The sequence below is a fragment of the Chiloscyllium punctatum genome, chromosome 19 (assembly GCF_047496795.1).
Source record: "Chiloscyllium punctatum isolate Juve2018m chromosome 19, sChiPun1.3, whole genome shotgun sequence".
NCBI classification, from domain to species: domain Eukaryota; kingdom Metazoa; phylum Chordata; class Chondrichthyes; order Orectolobiformes; family Hemiscylliidae; genus Chiloscyllium; species Chiloscyllium punctatum.
The window spans coordinates 80,567,726-80,589,756 of record NC_092757.1 but is presented as its reverse complement, the minus strand read 5'-3'; the positions used below and the strand labels follow the sequence as shown (position 1 = coordinate 80,589,756).

Genomic DNA, 22,031 nt, shown 5'->3' with positions numbered 1-22,031 from the left:
GAATTTCAGATCAAAGTTTATGCCCCAAGTCACCTTGGAAAATAAGGCACAGCAAGTGACTGAGGGTTATTGGAGGAGCACTTTGGGACCAGTGACCATATTCTATTTAGTTTCAAAATAGTTGCAGATGGGTCTGGTCCACAAGTTAAAGTTCTAAATTGGGACAAGACCAATTCTGATAGTATTAGACAGAAACTTTCAAAGGTTGATTGGAGGAAGGCTGTTCACAGGTAAAGGGACAGTTGGCAAGTGGGAGGCTTTCAAAAGTGAAACACGGAGAGTTCAGGGCCAGCATGTTCCTGTTAGTGTGAAGGGCAAGGCTGGTAAGAGTAGGGAACACTAAATGGCTCGAGACATTGAGGCCCTGGTCAAGAAAACGAAGGAGGCATGTGTCAAGTATAGACAGCTGGGATTAAGAGAATCCCTTGAGGTGTATAAGGGGTGGAGAAGTACACTTAAGACGGAAATTAGGACTGCAAAAAGGGGACATGAGATAGCTTTGGCAGAGGAAGAGTAGAGGCATGGACTATTATCTAAATGGGGAGAAAATGCAGAAGTCTGAAGTACGAAGAGACTTGGGAGTTCCAGTCCAGGCTTGTCTCTAGGTAAACTTGCAGGTTGAATCAGTAGTTAGGAAGGTAAATGCAATGATGACATTTATTTTGAGAGTACTTGAATATAAAAGCAGGGATGTACTTCTGAGGCTTTATAAGGCTCTGGTCAGACCACATTTGGAGTATTGTGCGCAGTTTTCAGCCCCATATCTGAGGAAGGATGTCTTGGCCCTGGAGCGTGTTCAGAGGAGGTTGACGAGAATGGTCCCAGTAATGAAAAGCTTAACATATGAGGAATGTTTGAGGACTCTGGGTTTATACTCAATGGAGTTTAGAAGGATGGGGGGGGAGGGGAGGAATCTAATTGAAACATACAGAATACTGAATGGCCTGGACAGAGTAGATGCTGGGAAGATGCTTCCATCGGGAGGAGAGACTCGGACTCGAGGGCACAGCCTTAGAGTAAAGGGAAATCCTTTTAGAACAGGGGTAAAGAGAAACGTCTTCAGCCAGAGTGGTGAATCTATGGAATTCATTGCCACAGAAGGCTGTGAAGGCCAGGTCATTGAGTATATTTAAGACTGAGATAAATAGGTTCTTGAGTATCAATGGGATCAAGGGTTATGGGGAGAAAGTGGGAGAATGGGGTTGGGAAACTTATCAGCCATTATTGAATAGTGGAGCAGATTCGATGGACTGAATGGCTTAATTTCTCCTCCTATGTCTTATAGATAAGGTATAGGAGAATCCAAAGAGATTTGACAAGTTTATTAAGGGGAAAAGTGTAACTAAGGAGAGGATAGGGCCCCTTAAAGATCAACGAGGACATCCATGTGTGGAACCACAGGAGATGGATGAGATCCCAGACATATATCTGGGTCCACTGTCATTTAAATAACTATTCGTCATTTAAATAAACGACTTGGATGAGAATACAGGAAGAATGGTCAAGTAAGTTTGCAATAACATCAAACTTGGTGGTAGAGTGGACAATGAAGAAGGTTATCTAAGAGTACAACAGGATCTTGACCAACTGGGCCAATAGACTGAGCAACAGCAGATGGAGTCTAATTCAAATAAATGCAAGGTGTTGCGTTTTTGTAAGACAAACCATGACAGTATTTACACAATTCATGGTTGGACCCTGGGAGTATTGTCGAAGAGACTGTGCTAGGGTGCAGTTTCTTGAAAGCGGTGTCATGGATAGACAGGGTGAAGGAGGTACTTGGCACACTTGCCTGCACTGAGTCACAGAACTGAGTACAACAATTGGGGCATCATGTTACAGCTGTACAAGACATTTGGAGTACTGCACACAATTCTCGTCATCCTGCTACGGGAAGGATGTTATTAAAGGGAAAGGGTGCAAACAAGAATGTTACAGAGACTGGAAAGTTTCAGTTAAAAGCAGAGGCTGCAACTTATTTCTCTGAAGTGTCAGATGCTGAGGGGTGGTCTTATAGAGGTTAATAAAATCATGAGGGACATAGGTAAGGTGAATAACAAAGGTTTCTCCCCCAGGTAGGGGAGTCCAAAACTAAGGGCACAGGTTTAATGTGAAAGGGAAAGATTTAAAAGGGATCTAAGGGACAACTTTTTCCACACAGATGGTTGCGCATATATAGAACAAGGCTGCCAGAGGAAGTGGTCAATACAATTACAACATTTAAAAGACATTTGGACAGATACATGGATAGAGAGGATTGAGAGGGATATGGGACTAGTTCAGTTTAGGAAACCTGGTTGTCATGGACGAGTTGGGCCGAAGGGCCTGTCTCCGACTCTGACTCAGTCTGCTTTAACCGAACCTGCTATAGTTAACATATCACATCTCAAACCCCTCCCCTCTCATAATCCAGAACATGTGAGGGAGCCAAAGCTGAGGAATGTCACTATATCTGGAGCAATCAATAACAAAAATTGCATCTTCTGAAACGCTGAAGATTCTACATCTTTTCAGACATTTTGAAAAGGTATAAGCCAACAATCAAGCACACACTATCAGAACATTTCCAATTTCCTAATAATCAATACCAGATATTTACCAGTGTCAAAGCCACAAGTAGGAGCCAAGTCAAAATGATAGAACAAACCACACCTAGAACAGAAAACAATCCTTTCCATGAATGTTGTGGTGTTGCTGAAGGCTTTGACATTAATGCCATGTAGATTGGAAAGTGAAGAGGAGCAAATAAGAGAAAGGTGTGGAACATTCTAGACATATTTTGGATACGTGCCACATTACAACAATGGGTCTGGCAGTTTGAGGAACTTGTTGAACATGTTGGTCAGATGGGTAGACATCTTATTAAAGAAATAAATGACATTTTTATAGGACCCTTTGCATCCTCCAAATTATAAACTGGAACCTTTGGCAAAGTGTGGGAGCCAATTTCCAGCTCTCAAAAAACAACAATCAAAATAGATTCAAAAACAAAACTTGCTGGGGGAATCGCAGCAGGTCTGGCAACACCTGCAGAGAGAAAGTAGAGTTTAACGAATCAGGCTCAGTAACCCTTCTTCAGAAGGGAACCAGAATAGACCGGATAAACCTGTTCTGTAAGGTGCATCTCTGGATCCACAGTAATAGGTTTGATTCGTTCCTGCCCTCCGAAGTGGTCCAAGTGAGCCACTCAGTTCAAGGGCAATTTGGTATGGGCAGTAAATGCTAGCCTTGGGAGAGAAGCTCCAACAATGCAGCACTCCCTCTGTGTTACACAGGAAGGTTACACCGCATGTTAAAGCTAGTGGATTGTGAGCTAAAACTTTGTTGATTAAATCTCTCAGTCTCAATGTCCACCGTGGAGCTCCAATAAAGTGACAATAGTCGTGCTCCCACTCTAACAGACCCTCACTCTTGCGGTTCTTACTGAAGGATCATAACAATTCTCAGTTCAGACTAGATACCAGCAAGGACTGGGTCAGAAGACCGATATTCTGAACTTTTTACTTTATTTTCCTAATTTATCCCAATGACCTATAATGCTGGACGATTTAAGCTACTAATTTTGTTTTTGTTTCCTAGAATTTGATCTTAAGTACCTGTATCTGGGTACCCTTGTATGGCACCGTAATGTGGTGACTGTAAACTTTTCACTGTACTGATTTGAGTGCATGTGAATAAAGCTAAATCACTGAGTAATTCAAGATTCAAGCCTCAATGTGGGATTATGGCAAGAAAATGTTTGGAAAGCACTATGCTAAAGACTCTGGGATTCTGAAGAAGTGTCACTGGATCTGAAATTTTTATTCTGCCAGACCTGCTGAACTATTTCTGTTCTTGTCCCTGGGGTGTAGCTCGATCGTATGATCCATTTCTTCAGATGTAAGAACCAAATTGGCACTCACTGTTATTTCTCAGTTGATATTAAAAGGATTTAAAACTAAATTGAATGATGATTGGTGATCGATGCCGGCACTGAGGATATTTTAGATCAGCTGCAGTAACCTTACTCAAGCATCACAAGGAAATACTTGAAGGAAAGTGACTTCGATTAGGTTAGATTCTGTACAGCGTGGAAACAAGCCCTTCGGCCCAACAAGGTACACCGACCCTTCGAAGAGAAACCCACCCAAACCCATTCCCCTACCCTACATTTACCCCTGACTAACGCACCTAACACTGTGGACAATTTAGCATGGCCAATTCACTTGACCTGCACATCTTTGGACTGTGGGAGGAAACTAGAGCACCCGGAGGAAACCCACGCAGACATGGGGAGAATGTGCAAACTCCACACAGACAGGCGGGAATCGAACACAAGACCCTAGTGCTGTGAGGCAGCAGTGCTAACCACTGAAACACCGTGCCGCCCATAGTCAGTGTGAGGAAACACGTTTCTATGGTACAATGTTACCATAACCTGATCTATCTTTTAAATTGAAAGTATTGAATTAATTATAGTGAGTAAAATAAGAGAGGCAACTTGTTTGTCGTGTTTTCAAAGCAATTGAATGCCTTCTTTATAGGGATGACCTCCACTCTATAATAGAGGAGCTATTCAGGTTGTTGGGCTACGACACAACAGCTGTGTTTCTCTGCAACCTCGCACTATGGAAAACCACTACAGAAAATTGCACTGTCGAGGATCACCACAGAAAATTCCTTTAACTGTTCAGTAGAAAGTTTGCTTTATCCAAACAGTGTCCACAATTAGTCAATCGTGTTATAGCCAATTTGTGCTGACGAAACAAGAGTTATACCAGAACCACCTGTACACACTAAGACTGCCCAATAGGCGGTGTGGCCTCTAGCTAGCTACTGCCACTACAGTCAACCACACTGAGCAGATCTATAACTCCTCACAGGCTGAGGCCCTGTTGCAAGTCTTTCCCTGTACGTCTGGCTTACGTCACCAGGCAGCAGCGTGAAGGCATCACAGCACCAGGTCATTTTGGTTCTCCACTTGCTGATGGAACTTCCGTTATCTACCACACAGGGAAACGGTACAGACTCGGGAAGAGTCGGGCACAGGGAGTATTACAGGAAATGGGAGCCTGTGTTCTTCCAGTAGGAGCCATTCTGCAATGTAATCGGGACAGAGGTACCGTACAAAATCAAAAAACACTGCTCTTTCTAAAAAGAAGGGGCCGGTTAAGATGTTCCACTGGAACAAGAAGCGGTTTCTGACAAGGCTTGGAACAGACCTTCACACCCATACTTTTAAACGCTGCTGAAGGCTGCAGGAGTTCCTGAGGCTGCAATTTAACCACAGAATCATTCAAGAGGCAACCATAGCTGACAAAACAAGTCAGGGTCAGCATAAAAGCAAAAGGAAAAGCATCCAATGTGGTGAAGATCAGTGGGAAGCCAGAGGATTGGGAAGTCTTTAACAACCAGCAAAGGATAACTTAAAAAAAAAACGCAGTAAGGGAGAAAAGATGAAATATGAGACTAAGCTAGCTACTATAATATAAGACAAGATTGCAAGGTATCTAAAAGAGAGAGGCAAGAGTGGACATTGTAACCACTGGAAATGAGGCTGGAGATGTAGCAATGGGAAACAAAGAAACAATAGAAGTACTGAGTAGGTACACTTTACATCAGTTTTCACATCTGAAAGTGGATAAATCCCCCTGACCAGATGGACGACACCCTCGAGTTCTGAAAGAGATAGTTGAGGAGATTGTAGAGGCATTCATGGTAATCTTTCAGGAACCACTGGAGTCAGGACAGGTCTCAGATGACACAAACTGGTGAATGTAACACCCCCATTTAAGAAAGGAGGGAGACAAGCAGGAGGCAGGAAGAACAGAGCAAGCCAGGCAGCTGGAGGTGCAGAAGTCAACATATCAGGTGGAACCCTTCTTCAGGATTGGGGGGGGTGGGTGTAAGGGGAGCTGCAGATAAAGGAGGGAGGATGGCGGGATGGTGAGGGAGTGATAGGTGAACTCAGGTAGGGGGTACGGCCTGGTCAGTCGATGGGAGGAATGAGTCCGCTTGGTCGCTGGAAGGAAGGATCAATGAGAGGAATGGAAGGGATGGAGAGGGGCTGAGAAGGGAGTCGGGGATGGGAAGAGAGGTTATTTGAAATTGGAGAACTCAATGTCGAGTCCTCCGGGCTGTAGGCTACCCAGGCGGAGGAGTTCTTCCTCCAATTTGTGGTTTGGTTTGTTGCGGCCAAGGATGGAGGAGGCCATGGATGGCCATGATGAAGAGGGAATGGGAAGGGGAATTAAAATGGGCAGTGACTGGGAGGTTAGGTCAGCCCCTGCAGGCCCAGCTGAGATGCTCAGCGAAACGTGACTTACTAGGTTGTACCTTCTACCAGTGTTCATTCCTCTCATCAACCAAACCTGAATTCACTTATCTCTACCTCACCACCGTGCCTCTCTCTCCACCCAAAACCCTCGCCCCCTCCTTAATCTGCAGCTCCCCACTACACCCATCCCTAGTCCTGAAGAAGGGTTAAACCCAAAACCTTGAGTTTTCCACCTCCTGATGCTGCCTGGCTTGCTGTGTTCTTCCAGCCTCCTGCTTTTCTACCTTGGACTCCAGCGGCTACAGTTTTTTTTGTCTCTAGCTAAGAAGGGAGGGAGACAGAGATCGGAGGCTGGTTAGCCTGACCTTGGTCATTGGAAGATTTGAGAGTCTATTATTAAGGATGAGACTGCGGAGTACTTGGAAGTGCACGGTAAAATAGGGCGGAGTCAGCACGGCTTCGTCATGGGGAGGTCATGTCTGACAAATCTGTCAGAATTCTTTGAGGAGGTAACAAGCAAGTTAGAGAAAGGAGAACCAGTAAATGTGATCTAGTTTGATTTCTGGGAGGCCTTTGACAAGGTGGCACACAGGAGGCAACTAAATAAGAGCCCACAGTGTTAGAGGTAAGGTATTTGACATGGGTAGAGGACTGGCTGAGAGAAGGCATAGAGTGGGATTAAGGGGACATTTTCAGGATGGCAGCTGATAACCTAGTGGAGTTCCACAGGGGTCCAAGTTGGCAGGACAACTATTCACATTAGACATTAATGATCTGGATGAAAGAACTGAGGGCATTGTTGCTAAGTTGCAATAGCACAAAGATTGGTGGAAGGACAAGTAGTATTGAGGAAAAATGGAGCCTGCTGGAGAACTTGGACAGGCGAGGAAAGTGGGCAAAGAAGTAGATGGTATAAGATGTGGGAAAGTAAGAGATTATGCACTTTGCTGGGAAGAATGTAGGTGTAGACTATTTTCTAAATGGGGAAAGGCTTCAGCTATCCGAAACACAAAGGGACTTGGAAGTCCTAGTTCAGGAATTTCTTTAGATCAACATGCAAATTCAGTTGGCAGTTAGGAAGGCAAATGCAATGTCAGCGTTCATTTTGAGAGGGCTAGAATATAAAAGCAGAAATGTACTGCTGAAGCTATATAAGGCTCTGGTCAGACTGCAGTTGAATGGAATTTAGAAGAATATGGGGGGATCTGATTGAAACCGAGGGGCCTGGATACAGCGGATGTCAAGAAGATGAGAACCCAAGGGCAGAGCCTCAGAACGGAGACGTGGAAGAATTTCTTCAGCCAGAACATCGTTAATCTGTGGAACTCATTGCTGCAGAGGCCTGCTGAGGCCAAACCATAGAGTGTATTTCAGACGGAGATAGGTAGGCTCTTGATTGGTAACGGGATCAAAGGTCATGGGAGAAGGCTGGAGAAACACCTCAGTCATGATGGAATGGCAGAGCAGACTCAAATGGGCCCAACAGCCTACTTCTCTTCATATGCCTAATGGTCAGTATCAGAACAAAAGAAAAAAACCTCCTAAAAAAGCAGGAATTAAACAAACTGCGCATAACTTGTGCCTCTTTAGCTCGTCTGAAGCCAATTACATTAAAGACATTATATAATAACAAGCTGTTGCTGTGGGGAGCATCAGACCTGTCCTCATCCGACATCCACACACTGCTGCTGCCCCCCACCCCCCTCCCCACCGAAGGCCTCACTGGATAAAGTCTAGGGCAAAATCTCATTGTTAGCATAGAGGAGCTGATACCAAAGGACAAAATTTCAAATGTTGTATCTTGTGTGTGTTGCATGAATGTACTGCTCGAGGGTGGGTCACAGACTTACCGATCAGGCCTGCAGTTAGAACTGAACCCAAGAATCTCCGGGTCATCCTGTCTCATATCCACATGCCACTGGCATTTTCTGTCACGTGGCCCTAACTTCACTCAAGGGTGCATCCAAACATGCCCAGCAATCACGGAGGGGGTGAGGGATTATTCCATTGACAAAGTGTGCCAGTGCCACCCCCACCCACCTTCCCTCCAACAATGTTAAGGCTGTTGAGCTTACCTCTGGGGGAATACTGTCATCAGAGTCCGAGCTATCATCATAGCCATTGTCAAATCCACAGTCCAGGTTCATCTGCAACAGCTGGTCAATGGTGGCATCCACTGCTCCATTGTTGGCCCTCAAGACACACTCGATCACATCGTAGTCCATGTTTGGAAACATAACCTTGAAGTCCTCCATGGCTTGGTTGAACTCAAGTCTCCGGACCTGTCGGGGCGGCCTGCTGTTGTTGAGCAGCTGCGACGGCGCGTTGGCTGAGCCATTCTTGGAGTTGCCATTGTTATTATTCCGCCGGAAAAGGCTGGTCATTTTCAAGAATGTCTTTCGAAATCTGCTCAGCTTGGAGTGGGAAATGGTGAGGGCTTCTTAAGGCTCACTCGCAAAGCAGCTGCAAAGCCATATCCTGAGTCTATAGAAATAAATCCCAGTGCAAACATTCAAGATACTTTATAGGAAAATGAACAAGGCCTCACAAGCATGGGCTGCTGGACACAGCAAAGCACAGCAAGAATCGTCACGTGAAAAATACACCACCAGAGATCCAATCATATCCCAATCCTTATAGGCACCAGAAACTCACACACCATCACGTCCAGCCAATGACACACCTGTAACAGAGGAACAAAGGTTAGTCATCTGCTTATAGGCTGAGACAGATACATTGAAAAAATTAAAATCTTGGCTTTCAGGAGAAAGGCAGTACTGCTTTCTAACGGCCATATTTCTTGATGCCCTGTCGGTGTGGTAAAGGTCTCTCTTTTGTGCAAGTTTTTTTTTCCATCAACCAACTTGGGAGGTGAGGCAATGGCGTAATGGTGGCACAGCAGAGACATCACTGGACTAGCAATCCAGAGGCCTAGGCTAGGAGCATGGATTCAAATCCCCCTTTGGCAGCTGGTGGAATTTAAATTCGCTTAAGAAATCTAGAACTGAAAGCTTGTGACCAATCAAAAAAGTATCTGGATGGGTACATAAATAGGAAGGATTTACAGGGATATGGGCCAAGTGCTGGCAAATGGCACTAGATTAATTTAGGATATCTGGTCAGCACATAGGACTGAAGGGTCTGTTTTTTGCGCTGTACAGCTCTATGACTCTGTAATTGCAGTTCTTTTCCTTATTTACATTCATGACCTTGGCATGAAAAGGAACAATTCTGTTTGCTGACGATACAAAACCTGAAAGCGCTGTCAACTGTGAGCAGGGCAGCGCAGAACCTCAAAAGGATATCAGAATCACTGAATCCCTACAGAGGGGAAGCAGGCCATTTTGCCCATTGGATCCATACCAACCCTCTGAAGAGCATTCCATCCTGACTCACCCCTTACCCTATCACTGTAACCCAGCAATCCACCTGACCTGCACACTTTTGGACTTTGGGAGGAATCCGGAGCACCTGGAGGAAACCCACGCAGACCCGGGGAAAGAAGGTACAAACTCCAAACAGACAGTTGCCCAAGGCTGGGACTGAACCCGGGTTGCGGGTGAAGCAGCAATGCCAACCACTGGGCCACCGTGCCATGTAATTGACTGGTCGGTGGAGTGGGCAGATGAAGTTCAATGTGGGGAAGTGTGAGGTAGTGCAATTTGATAGAAAGAACATGAGGAGATGGTACTGCTCCGAAGGGTGTGCATGAGCAAAGAACTCTGGGTGCATTGGTACATAAAATCATTAAAGATGGGAAGAGAGATGGAGAAGCAAAGGAATAAAGCTTACAGTTCTCTACTCTTTATTAATAGTGCCACAGAGTACAAGAACAAAGATGTTGCGCTAAATCCTAATTATAACTAAGCTGGTGTATTATGTTCAGTTCAGAGTGCCACACCGCAGGAAAGGTGTGAATACATTGGGGAACAAGGTTTATGAGAATAGCTGCAGGGATGAGAAACTTTAGTTCTGGGGTTAAATTGGAGAAATTGGGACTGTTTTAGTTGGACAGGAGAAAACTAAGAGGAGATTTGATGGAAGTTTTCAAACTCATGAGCAGTCTGTACAAAGTGGATGAGGAGAAGCTGTTCCTGCTTGTAAAAGGATCCAAAACGAAGGGGAACAGATTTGACATAATTTGCAAGAGAAGAAAATACAACGTGAATAAAGCTTTTTCACATAGCGGCTCATTAGCATCTGGAATATATAGCCTGGAAGGCATTCAAGAGTGTATTTCTATTCAAATAATCATCTAATGTGTGGGGCTACAGGGAGAGGCAGGATCATAGAATCCCTTTAGTGAGGAAGCAGGCCATTCAGCTCAAGTCCACACCAACCCTCCAAAGAGTATCCCATCCCTGCATTTCCCATGGCTAATCCACTTAGCCTGCACATCCCTGTACACGATGGACAATTTAGCATGGTCAATCCACACATTTTTGGACCAAGGGAAGAAACCAGAGCATCTGGAGGAAACCCACACATACACTGGGAGAATGTCTGTGTAGAGTTTGCACAATCACCCAAAAGTGGATTTGAACCCAGGCCCCTGGTGCTGTGAGGCAGCAGTGCTAATCACTGAGCCACGATGCCGCCCTGTGCTGTGAAGAATGGCATTAAGTTATAATACTCACTCAGAGAACCAGACGGGCCTATTATCCCCATTTTGCACTGTAACAATTGTGAGATCACTTCAGCAGGCCATTCAAAATCAAACACTTGGAAGACGCAGCAAGTTCTCTTCCCTGAAGGACTGAAAGATCTGGCAACTTCCACGATTATTATTCCTCGCACTCGCTCATAACCAACTTGATGTATTGAATTTAATTTCGCAACTGGTGTGATTTGAACTCACCGTTGATCATTGCTGAACGAAGAATAGCAGATTTATTATGCTATTGGACTGTGAGCAGTCGATTTGAGATTTCAGGTCAAATTAACAACATAATAACATTACCTCTCAGTGCAATACTATTAGATTGGATATCACATCAGGTGAAGTAGATTGCTATGGTGCCATATAGCTCAAAGATCCTATGTATGATCATTTGTCTGAGAGTTGTCTGCTCACATTGGAGGGGGCAGTTCAGGTGCATTTTCATAGGCCCCTCGGAACCATGGGCTAAAAGGGCAAGATATGGGTTTCCTCTGCTATCTAGCAGATGTGTAGAATCTTTGGATAGGACAGGAGCAGAAGCAGCTGGGTGGCAGTAATCTCCTCTCAACTTTGAGGTCTGTTAACTCTCAACGTCTACTGTTGCATTTCATTGATGGACATTCTGGACAAAGAACCATAGGATGATCACTCAGAATTCACATCAAAGCAAGAGTCGATTCCTTCAGAGGTAGTGACAATCTGATGGGTGGGAGCTCGCTGAGACTACACACAATGGATAAAGAAAGTTGCCTCTAGATCATGAATTACAAATAGCAAAAATAAATTAACAGACAAGTTAATTACAAAAAAGTTGGAGACTATGAAAGTGTTGCCATGTGCCATTTTTAAAAAATTCATTCATAGGATGTGGCCATCGCTGGCCAAGCCTGCATCTGCGGCCAACCCTAATTGCTCAGAGGACTGTTAAAGAGTTAACCACATTGAAGTCACATGTAGGCCAGACCAGGTAGGACATTAGTGAACCAGATGGGGGTCAGTAAGGATTCATGGTCATCATTAGGCTCCTAATTGTGGATTTTATTTTTGAATTCAAATTCTATTATCGACTATGGCAGCATTTGAACCCAGGTCCCCAGAATATTACCGGGGTCTCTGGATTAACGGCCCAGTGATAGCCCATCACCTCCCCATTTCTCACTACAAACCACACTCTCCACTTTCTTTCCACACCGACTGCAGGTTCTGATTTGTGTTAGGACTACAACAGCTTACCAGTGCCATTTTACTGTACTTTCACAGTGGGTCGTTTAATTCTCAGATTCAAACAATTCCCTTTCAACTGAGAGGATTTAACCTTAAGCTATGACAACCTGTTTTATATTAGTCAGCGAGACATAGGACTTTCTGAAGATAGCCTCCTAATCCTGGCTGGGTGTTGTTATATTGTTCTGCTTTCTCAGGAAACAGCCCATTGTTGGTTGGCTATAACCAGCAGCAATAGTCAGCCACTGTATTATTAAAGCTGTAAGCTGGGCACAGGCTTTCTATACAGTAGGTCTCTATAATCATGCTTACCTCTATCTCAAGGTGAAGGCCTAGTGGTATTACCACTGGACTGTTCATCCAAAGACCTGGGTTATGTTCTGGGGACCCTTCTACGAATCCCACCATTACAGATGGTGGAATTTTTAAGTCAATTTTTAAAAATCCAGAATTAAGGGTCTAATGATGACTGAGTCCATTGTTGATTATTGGGGAAACACTCATCTGGTTCACTTTGGGGAAGGAAACTGCCATCCTTACCTGGCCTGGCCGACATCGGAGTCCAGACCCACAGCAATACGGTTGACTCTTAATTGCCCTCTGGGTAATTAGGGATGGGCAATAAATGCTGGCCCAGCCAGTGATGTCCTCATCCCATGAATGATTAAAAATTACTCCAGTTTCAGCTTTGTTTTTAATTCTTTCACAGACCAACGTGTGTCGACCGTTCCTAATATTACTTGAACAGAGTGGCTTGTGCGACCATTATTGAGGACATTTAAGAGTCAAGATGTTAATGTGTATCTGGAGTCACGTGTAGGGCAGACTTTCCTTTCCATTAGGGAGCTAGATGTGTTTTTACAAACATCAATATTGGTTTTCATACTTACCATTACTGTGATTAGCTTATTTAATTGAATTTTCTTTCACCAGCTCCTAAATGGAATCTGAACTTCAAACCCCAGAATGTTTGTTCGTACCTCTAGACTACCCAGCCAGTGACAGGTCTTTATATAAATTCTCTACCACAGTGAGAGACAGCAATACATCGGCACCTGAACTGGAAGCAAGGTAGGACACGACAGGAGTTAGAGCAGACAAGACTGTTATCTCTGAAAAGGATACCCACTTTTTAAAAAAAAAATTCATGTGATACAGAGATTGTTAGATAGCCCAGCATTTGCTGCCCATGCCCCACTGCCTGCAAGAAGCAGAGCCTCCACAAACTACCAGAAACTGAATTCATCAGCAAAACTGCAGCCACCTCTCCAGATTACAGGCAAGATTATTTCTCCAAGAAAACTGCAGTTTACATAATACAAATTACAAACCCCAACCACTTCAAACAAAGTATTTTAATCCAGGAACGACTGATAGCCGTACTTCCCCAAACACCATCTTCCTGGTTGGGAGTCCAGCCGTCACAATATGCAGCCTTCTATTAATGAGGTTTTGGAATGGAACTTCTCAAACTCCTTGCAGCAGCTAACAGCTAGACTGTATGTCTTTTGAAAGGTGAAGGGATCCCTTTGGAAAAATGAGTGCTAATGTTGTTAAGAAGTTTTTTTTCTCTCACGTTGATAAAGTCATGTTGAACTTTAGATACACAACAAAGCAACTCCAGGATTCAGCATGAGGGATCCTTTCCATAAAGGGAAGCTGGCCAGTATTCAATGAGAAACTCTTCCCTGGGATATGAACTTTGGTTGTATTGTGCATTCCTCTCACCCCACCACCTCTCCCTCCCTTGCCAGTGACATTAAGCTGGAAAATTTTGAGAGCAAGTACTGGGGTGACCAAAAGCGTTCCTGACGAAGGGCTTATGCCCGAATCGTCAACTCTCCTGCTCCTCGGATGCTGCCTGACTGGCTGTGTTTTTCCAGCTCCACGCTTTTTGACAAAGCGGCTATTGCTGAATGAGTGGACAGTCCTGGCAAAGAGAGGGTTCAGTTAGCATTTGAGAGCACCGTGAGAAGTTGCAGAAGGCCCAGGCCCTGAAAACGAAACACATTCAGCTCCAGCCAAGGCCCGTCTCTCAGTCTGCAACGTGCCTTGCACACCTAAAGCGTCACTGGCCACGCCAGCCTCTATTGCCCATCCCTCATTGTCCTTGAGAGGGCGATGGTGAGCTACCTACTTGAACTGCTGCAGTCCACCTGGAGTGACCACAATGCTGTTACAGAGGGACGTCCAGGATTTTGATCCAGTGATACAGTCCCATATCAGGATGGTGTGTGGCGCTTGGAAAAAGAGTGAATATTCAAATGTGGGTGCCAATCAAGTGGGGCATTTTGTCCAGGATGGTGTTAAGCTGCTTGAGTGTTGCACTCATCCAAGCAAGTTGACAGCATTCGGTCATATTCCTGACCAACATTCACTCTAAGCTGCTGGGAATGTATTGTTCTGTTTCTGATACAACCTTGGAAGTCCACACAGCAAGAAGAAACATTACAGGGGAACAAATATTCATGACTCGTGGCTTGTAAAGGGCGGACAGGATTTGGGGAGTCAGGAGATGAGTTCTTTCAGCTCAGGAGAAAGTTCCGTGCCAGCACAGAAGCCCAATGGCATAGAGTTGCTGATCTGATCACAGCACTAGTCATTGCCGGACTAACTCCTGCGTTCATCCGGCCTCCTGCTCGTCCCGCGTTCCTTTGGCCTCCTGCTCGTCCCGTGTGCTTCCGGCCTCCTGCTTGTCCTGTCTTCACCAATCCCCACCTCACTAGCCTGCCTCTGCTACCCCTTATCTGCAGCTCCCCTTACCCCCACCCCCAGTCCTGAAAAAGGGTTACACCCAAAACATTGACTTCTCCACCTCCTGAAGCTGCCTGGCTTCCTGTGTTCTTCTAACCTCCTGCTTTTCTACTTTGGATTCCAGCATCTGCAGTTTCTTTTTGCCTCAGACTAATTCCAAGCCTGGCTTCGTCAATATCCCTCTTAACACTTAGTCCTCAATGGGCGAAACATCCAGATGCTTCTTTCTATCTCAATTTCAGATTGGCTTTATCCCTGCTCCAGTCTGCCTGCAGTACGCAGCTACTGGCTTGTGGACAGTCAGAATTACTCAGTCTGTGAATGAATTTAGCCTTGCAGAAGGGAAGTGTAGCTGCACGGTGAACAAAGCATTATGTGTTGCATGTGCCAAATCCACTGCCAACCACTGGATCCAGGAAGTAAGCCACAATATTGTTGACACATCCTTTTCACCCTCTGTGGCCAGAGATCATGTGAATCTTCCCTTGCTTCTGTGCGCTTTGCTTTTGTTTATGACTACGAATTGTTTTCAACTCAAATTACAAAGTAAAAAGATTCCAACTGGAATTCATTCAAGTTCATGAACGGACCATCTCTGAGCTTTTGCTGACAAAACAAGATGGCTTCCTGCTGGCTTTGCAACAAGGCCGGTGTCCCTTGCCAAGCTCTCGTCAATTGAGCAAGCGATCATTTATCACTTCAAGAACAGGCCTCTGGAGGCCCTTTAGTGCAAATTGTGTTTGCTGGACAGCAAGTGTCACTGTACTCAATGAGGGCAATGAAGTGGTCAGGAGCAGATAGCCTAAGAGTGAGCCAGTTCACTGTAATATACCCTTAAACACAGGAGTAGGCCATTTGGCCCCTCATGCCTGCTCTGCCAGTCAACTAGATCATGGCTAATCTTCAACCTCAACATCTTTCTCCCCACATTACCTCCAAATGTAGAAATTCACCGATCTTGGTCTCGAATTTGCACAGGGAGCAAGAACAGAGGTAATTGGGGGTGTATGCGAGTCAAATCATCAAAAGGTGACACTGCATTTTGGAAAGCAGTTAGTAGGCTTTCAGAGTCCTGAGACCCTACAAGTATAGATACAGACTACAAAAGGAAGGATAATTGGGTGAACCTTCATAAAATAATGGTTTGAGGGCAGCACAGTGGTTAGCACTGCTGCCTCACAGCACCAGGGACCCGGGTTCGATTCCAGTCTCAGGCGACTGTGTGGATTTGCACATTCTCCCCATGTCTGCATGGGTTTCCTCCGCATGCCCCAGTTTCCTCCCACAGTCCAAAGATATGCAGGTTAGGGTGAATTGGCTATGCTAAGTTGCCCCTACTGTTCAGGGATGTGTAGGTAAGGTACGCGAGTCAAGGGAAACGTAGACTGGGTAGGGGAATGGGTCTGGGCGGGTTACTCTTCGGAGGGTCAGTATGGACTTGTTGGGCCGAATGCCTGTTTCCACACTCTAGGAATTCTATGGCTTCTATAATTGGAGTACTATATTCAATTCTGTATACCACTTCGAAGGAAGGACGTCTTAGAGAGAAAAGACAAAGGAAAATGGCTTCAGGAGTGAGGGACCTTGGTTCTATGGGTAGAATGGAGAGGCTGAGGCTGCTTTCCCAGTACAGAACAGAAAATTAGGGAATTTGATAGGTGTTCAAAATCATCAGGGTTCAGACACAGTGTGATTAGGAGAATCTGTTCTCGCTGGTCATGATTTGGTGGTGCATCTGAGATGGAATTGCACCTACTGTTAAAGTTCACTTGAGAATGTAACATTTTTAAAAAAAAAGTTCGAGGATTTACGTAAGAAAGAACGGAAACCAATATGGTCATGCTAAAAGATGAGAAACTTAAACAATCCAGCTCTTTTTCAATATATAATTTCAGTTGCATCACACTATAAACTTAGGCTATACATTGTGTCTTACAATCTTATTCCCCACAACCACTTGATGAAGAAGCAGTGCTCTGAAAGCTAGCACTTCCGAATAAATCTGTTGGACTATAGCCTGGTGTTGTGAGAGTTTTAACGTTCTCACTGGTGGAAGGGTTGAGAATAGTGGAGACCAATTCAAGATGAATGGCAAAAGACAACGTGAAGAATAATTGTTCTCTACAAAAAGTATCTGAGATCTGGAAAACACTGTCCGAGTGTGTGTGGTGGAGGCAGAGTCAATTGTGATTTTCAAAAGCAAACTTGATAATTTTCTGAAGAGAAAACTGCAGTTTTTCAAGGCAGACAGCAGGGGGAGTAGGAGTAACTACATGGCTTTTCCAGAGAACTAGCACAGACATAATGGGCTGAATAGACCTCTTTCTGTTCAGATTTCAATCTGGGATTCCATATTTAAGAGAGAAATAGATTGTTATTTGAAAGGCCCAGAATTTTCCAGGGATACAAAGAGAAGGTGGAGGGAATGTGGCACATCATGAACTGTGCTTCCAGAGAACCAGCACAGTCACAACAGACCAAACTGTCTTGTGTTATCACCATTCTACGTTTCTATATTTTGACCCACTGTACCGGTCATGAAATAGTGTGGTGCTTCGACCTCAGACTAATTCCATGCTTGTACTTAGTCTGCAGCCATAATGGTGTTAAGTAGGGAAATCGTGGATACCTAGGTTCAGGAGAGAAGAAGCAACTTTCACTGAGTGGCAGGAGACTCAGCAGTGGCTTTGCGCCACTAAAGACTACAGACAGTCAGGATAGAAGAGGAGGCAACGGCCAAGTGGGATTATCGCTAAACTCTCCAGGTAATGTTCTGGGGACCTGGGTTCGAGTCCTACCAGGGCAAATGGTGGAAACTGAACTCAGTAAAATCTGGAACGAAGAGTCCAATGTTGGGGAAAAAGCCATCTAAGTTCACTGATGTCCTTGAGGGAAGTAATCTGCCATCCCTATCCAGTCTGGCCTACATGTGACCCCAGACCAACAGCAATGTGGTTGACTCTTAACTGCCCTCTGAGCAATTAGGAATGGGCAATAGATACTGGCCCAGCCAGCGACTCCCTGATCCCCTGCCTCATGCTGCTGTGACCTGAGAGTTAGAAGTAAAAGGCTGAAGATTGTTCAGATCCTGCTGTGTTCAGCAGGGACTGCTTCATGATTAAAGGAATCACGAATGGAACTGAAGACAAGAGAGAGTAGACTGCTCGATTATTGATGTTACACTGGAGCGAAGATCATGGATTATGCAAATGAAGGTAGCATGGTTGACAGCACTGCCCTGACACCACAAGTGTGTAATGAGACAAAGGACTGTGGATGATGGAGATCTGAAACAAAAAAAAACAAACAAAAAGTCACCGGACTCAACGTTAACTCTACTTTCTTCCCACAGATGCTGCCAGACCTGGTGAGTTTCACCAGCAATCCCTGAATGTGTTTCAACCCTGGCGTTGCCCTATGGGTTTCTGAGAAACTCAGAAGGTCTGGAAGCATCTGTGGAAAGAGAAACAGTTAATGTTTCAAGTCCAATGACCCTTCTTCAAAACGTTACCTCAAGGGTGCAGCGCTGTATCTGCATGAAATCAGCAAGTGGAAGAGTTTTCTTTTGACCTTTACTTATCTCAGTTTTGCAAGATCTCCTGGACGCCAGACTGGATGGAATGCTATCTCGTTATCATCCAGCACGTTTCCATTCCCAGATCCGGTCTGCGTTGTGGTGAAGTTGAGCAGAAACCAAACAATTCTGGTTTATCAATAGAACAGGAGAAAATCCTTTCCATCATTTCCGACATGGCGACTGGTCAGCTTGCGGGACAATATTTTGCCCCTTTGGATTCCTACGGTTTTGTATCTGGGACACGTCTGAGCAATGTCTTGTCACTGCCGGGCAACCCAAGTGACTGCATTAGCTGGAAGCTGTAGCTGGGGTTTTCATAATGCAGCTGGGATATTAACACATCCTTGAGCTGCAGCACTGTGTCCTTCCCTTGCCATTGAGGTGTAGCTGACTGAAGTGGCTGGCCATTGGCAACTCTGATGACAAGAGCCTCACCTTGGAAAGAGGTCCAGTAGGATTATCCACTTCACACTTTTAGTTGAAGACATCTTCGGCTTTGCCAGAGACACACAGAGAAAAACATGAGGAAGAGAATTTGGATGATGCAAGAGTGAAAGAAGCAGAAAACTGAGAGCTGGATCTTCAGCATCTGCCAAGTCAGGCCACAGTAGTCAACGTACCTCATGAAGAGAGATAACTGTTAGTTGGCTGACTGGGATTTTCCAGGGAATTTCCCTGCGGAAGACAAGGGACAGGTCATGGCCTTCCAGTCTGCCTGGGAACAGGAGCATGCAGATGGAACAGCCATTTACAGAATACTTACTACCTTCCCTCAGCAATGGCCTGGCTGCCAGAAACATTCTAGAATTTGTCTGAGGAAGTTGGAGAGAGAGTACCTCCATATTGAACTAGTCCGTTCTTTGCTTTCCCCCAACTGTGACGTCAGAATGGCCCTCCAGCCTTGAGAGCCCACCTTCACTGGAAATGGAGACCATTAGCAGGTCAATTAAATGGCCGTCCTTCTTCTCCAAGCCCCTCCCCTCCCCAGTCTTGGGAGGAGTAGTCCTGCTCAGAAGGAGGGAGAGAAAGCACTAGAAAAACAGCAAGGGAATGAGACAGAGCAAGAGTCAAGACTGAGGGAAACCAACAAGAGGGGGAAAAAAAGTAACTTGCATTTATATAGTGCCATCTTGCATTACTCAGACATGGCATGTTGCATCATTCATCATGTTTGAAGTGCAGGTAATTGTTAGAGGCAACCACGTCAACCACAAGCTCCCAAAAATGACAACTAAAACAACCCCCTTCATCTGTTTTGGATGCTGCTGCTTAAGACAAGTTGGCTGGGACACAAAGGTGAACTCCCTGTTCTCTGTTGCAAGATATTTAATATCTACCTCAACGCAGACTAGTTCCAGAGAATTTCACCTCACTTACATCATGTTCTGATGATGGTACTCCCCCTTCCCGAGAGCCGGATTAAATTACTGATGCTCTTTCCCAATTTGAATTCAGGAGCATTAAAGGCACTTGGGCCTGACCTTAGAAGGAATTCCGGGAATCTCCATCACTGGCAGACCAGCCAGTTGATTGTACGGAAATGAATGCTGTTGGGAATCCTGCATCACCCTTTAGATTAATTCCTGGAAACTGCAGTGTTACCGACCAGTAAGTGACGATTCACAGGTGTACAAACTCTCATTATTCACCTGTGACTTACGTTAAAAATCACTTCACGTCAAGTACATACCCAGTGAAGGTGGGCTCTAAAAGCTGGAGGGCCATTTTGACATCACAGTTGGGAGTAAACAAGGGAGGGGCTCCTTCAATATGGAGGGACCCTCTCTCCAACCTCCTTAAACAAATTATAGAATGTTTCTTGCAGCCAGGCCATTGCAGGGGAAAGGCAGTAAATATTCTGTAGATGGCTGTTCCATCTGCATGCTCCTGTTCCCAGGCAGACTGGAAGGCCATGACCTGACACCTGAATTGTCCCTGTCATCCGCAGGGAAGATCCCTGGAAAATCCCAGTTAGCCTCCTCTAAATCAACTAACTTCTCAATTATCTCTTCGTGAACAAATGAATTTATCTGACCTACAAGGAAACCAAGTGTTTGGTGTATTTAAAGACACTATTTCCCACAGTTCTCCTCAAGGAGAAAGATTCTAAGAACAAGTTGCACAGTGTAGCTATTACATCAAGTTTACATCTTACATTTGGGCCATTCAGCCCATCTGCTCACCACACAAGACCCCTCATGTCACCCCATCAACACATCCTTTTGCTTCCCTTCTTTCACCTAGAATGTCAAAATTCTCAAACGTTTCTGTGGTAAAATTCTCATCCTTGTTACCAATTGTTTAGTCCTTCCCAACTCTGCAACTTCAGTTGTCCCACAACCCCGAGAGATCTCTCTGATCCTCCAATTCTGGTCTCTTCCACAACCCTGATTTTAAATGTTCCACCAATGGTAGCCACACCTTTAGCTATCAAGCTCCTCAACACTACATTCCTACAAGACCTGCCTCCCAACCTCATATCCAAACCTTTCAAGAATTTTCACCAGGCTTTCAGTCATCTTCCTTAAATGACCTTACATGGCTCAGTGTTCAAATTTGATAATCGTTCTGTGAAACCCCTTTGGATATTTATATAGTCCCTATAATGTGGTAAAATTTAAATTGCTGTTGCTATAATTGACAAGTGGGGATTAGTAATTCATGATTAGTAATGGTATCCAGAATGCACATGGTATTAGATTTTAATTGAATTTTCTAATGCCATGGGCAATCCTGAGTGGGTATCAATTTGAATATATATCGTTATTGAGAATAACAAATGGAGTACAATTAGAAGAAAGTTGGGTGTGCCTACACAGACATTCCCATGGCAACCACACCTAGATGAGCACCTCTGCAATTGTTGTGGTGTTGTATACTCTGGTTCCCTCAAGTATGTTAACTATTTCATCTCTGGCATTTATTTAGTAACTTTTGTATCCTTTATCCTCTTGAAAAGTTAATGGCGTTAGTTGAGATGCAGCTTGTTCAAACGGTTAATATTCAGTTCTGGTAATTCCCATTGGGCCTTTTTTCCAATACTGTGAAGTACCACAGCTCCCTATTGTTTAACTCCAGCCTCAGGCAACTGTCTGTGCAGAGTTTGTACATTCTCCCTGTGTCTGCATGGATCTCCTCCGGGTGCTCCAGTTTCCTCCCACAGTCTAAAGATGTGCAGGTTAGGTGAATTGGCCACGATAAATTGCCCGTAGTGTTCAGGGATGTGTAGGTTAGGTGCATTAGTCAGGGATAAACATTGAGTAATAAGGTAGGGGAATGGGTCTGGGTGGGATACTCTTCATGGGATTGGTGTGGACTTTTTGGGCCAAAAGTCCTGTTTCCACACTGTAGGGATTCTATGAAGCTATTGCCAACATGTGGACAGTCCACTAAATCACAGACTGGACAGTTGTCTGGAAGAAAAGTCCGGCGAATGTTTCACTTTCTGAGGCCAACTCCAACAACCAGCTAATGTTCCAACCAGAGTTTGGTCTGGCTTAGCCACAGGATTTTTTGCTCCCAAGTTCAAGATGCAAGTCCAATCTCCGTTTATAATTATA

General features: G+C 44.8%; 1 protein-coding gene across 2 annotated transcripts in view; it reads right to left on the bottom strand.

Annotated features, from left to right (window-relative positions):
- The window catches only part of cuedc1b (CUE domain containing 1b), a 158,100-nt gene that overhangs the window by 41,989 nt on the left and 94,080 nt on the right, over positions 1–22,031 (bottom strand). For both annotated transcript variants that reach the window (XM_072589812.1, XM_072589813.1), the window contains exon 2: positions 8,332–8,939. In XM_072589812.1, coding sequence (XP_072445913.1) covers positions 8,332–8,640 — 309 coding nt within the window. In that variant the 5' untranslated portion in view covers positions 8,641–8,939. The remainder of the gene's footprint in view (positions 1–8,331; positions 8,940–22,031) is intronic.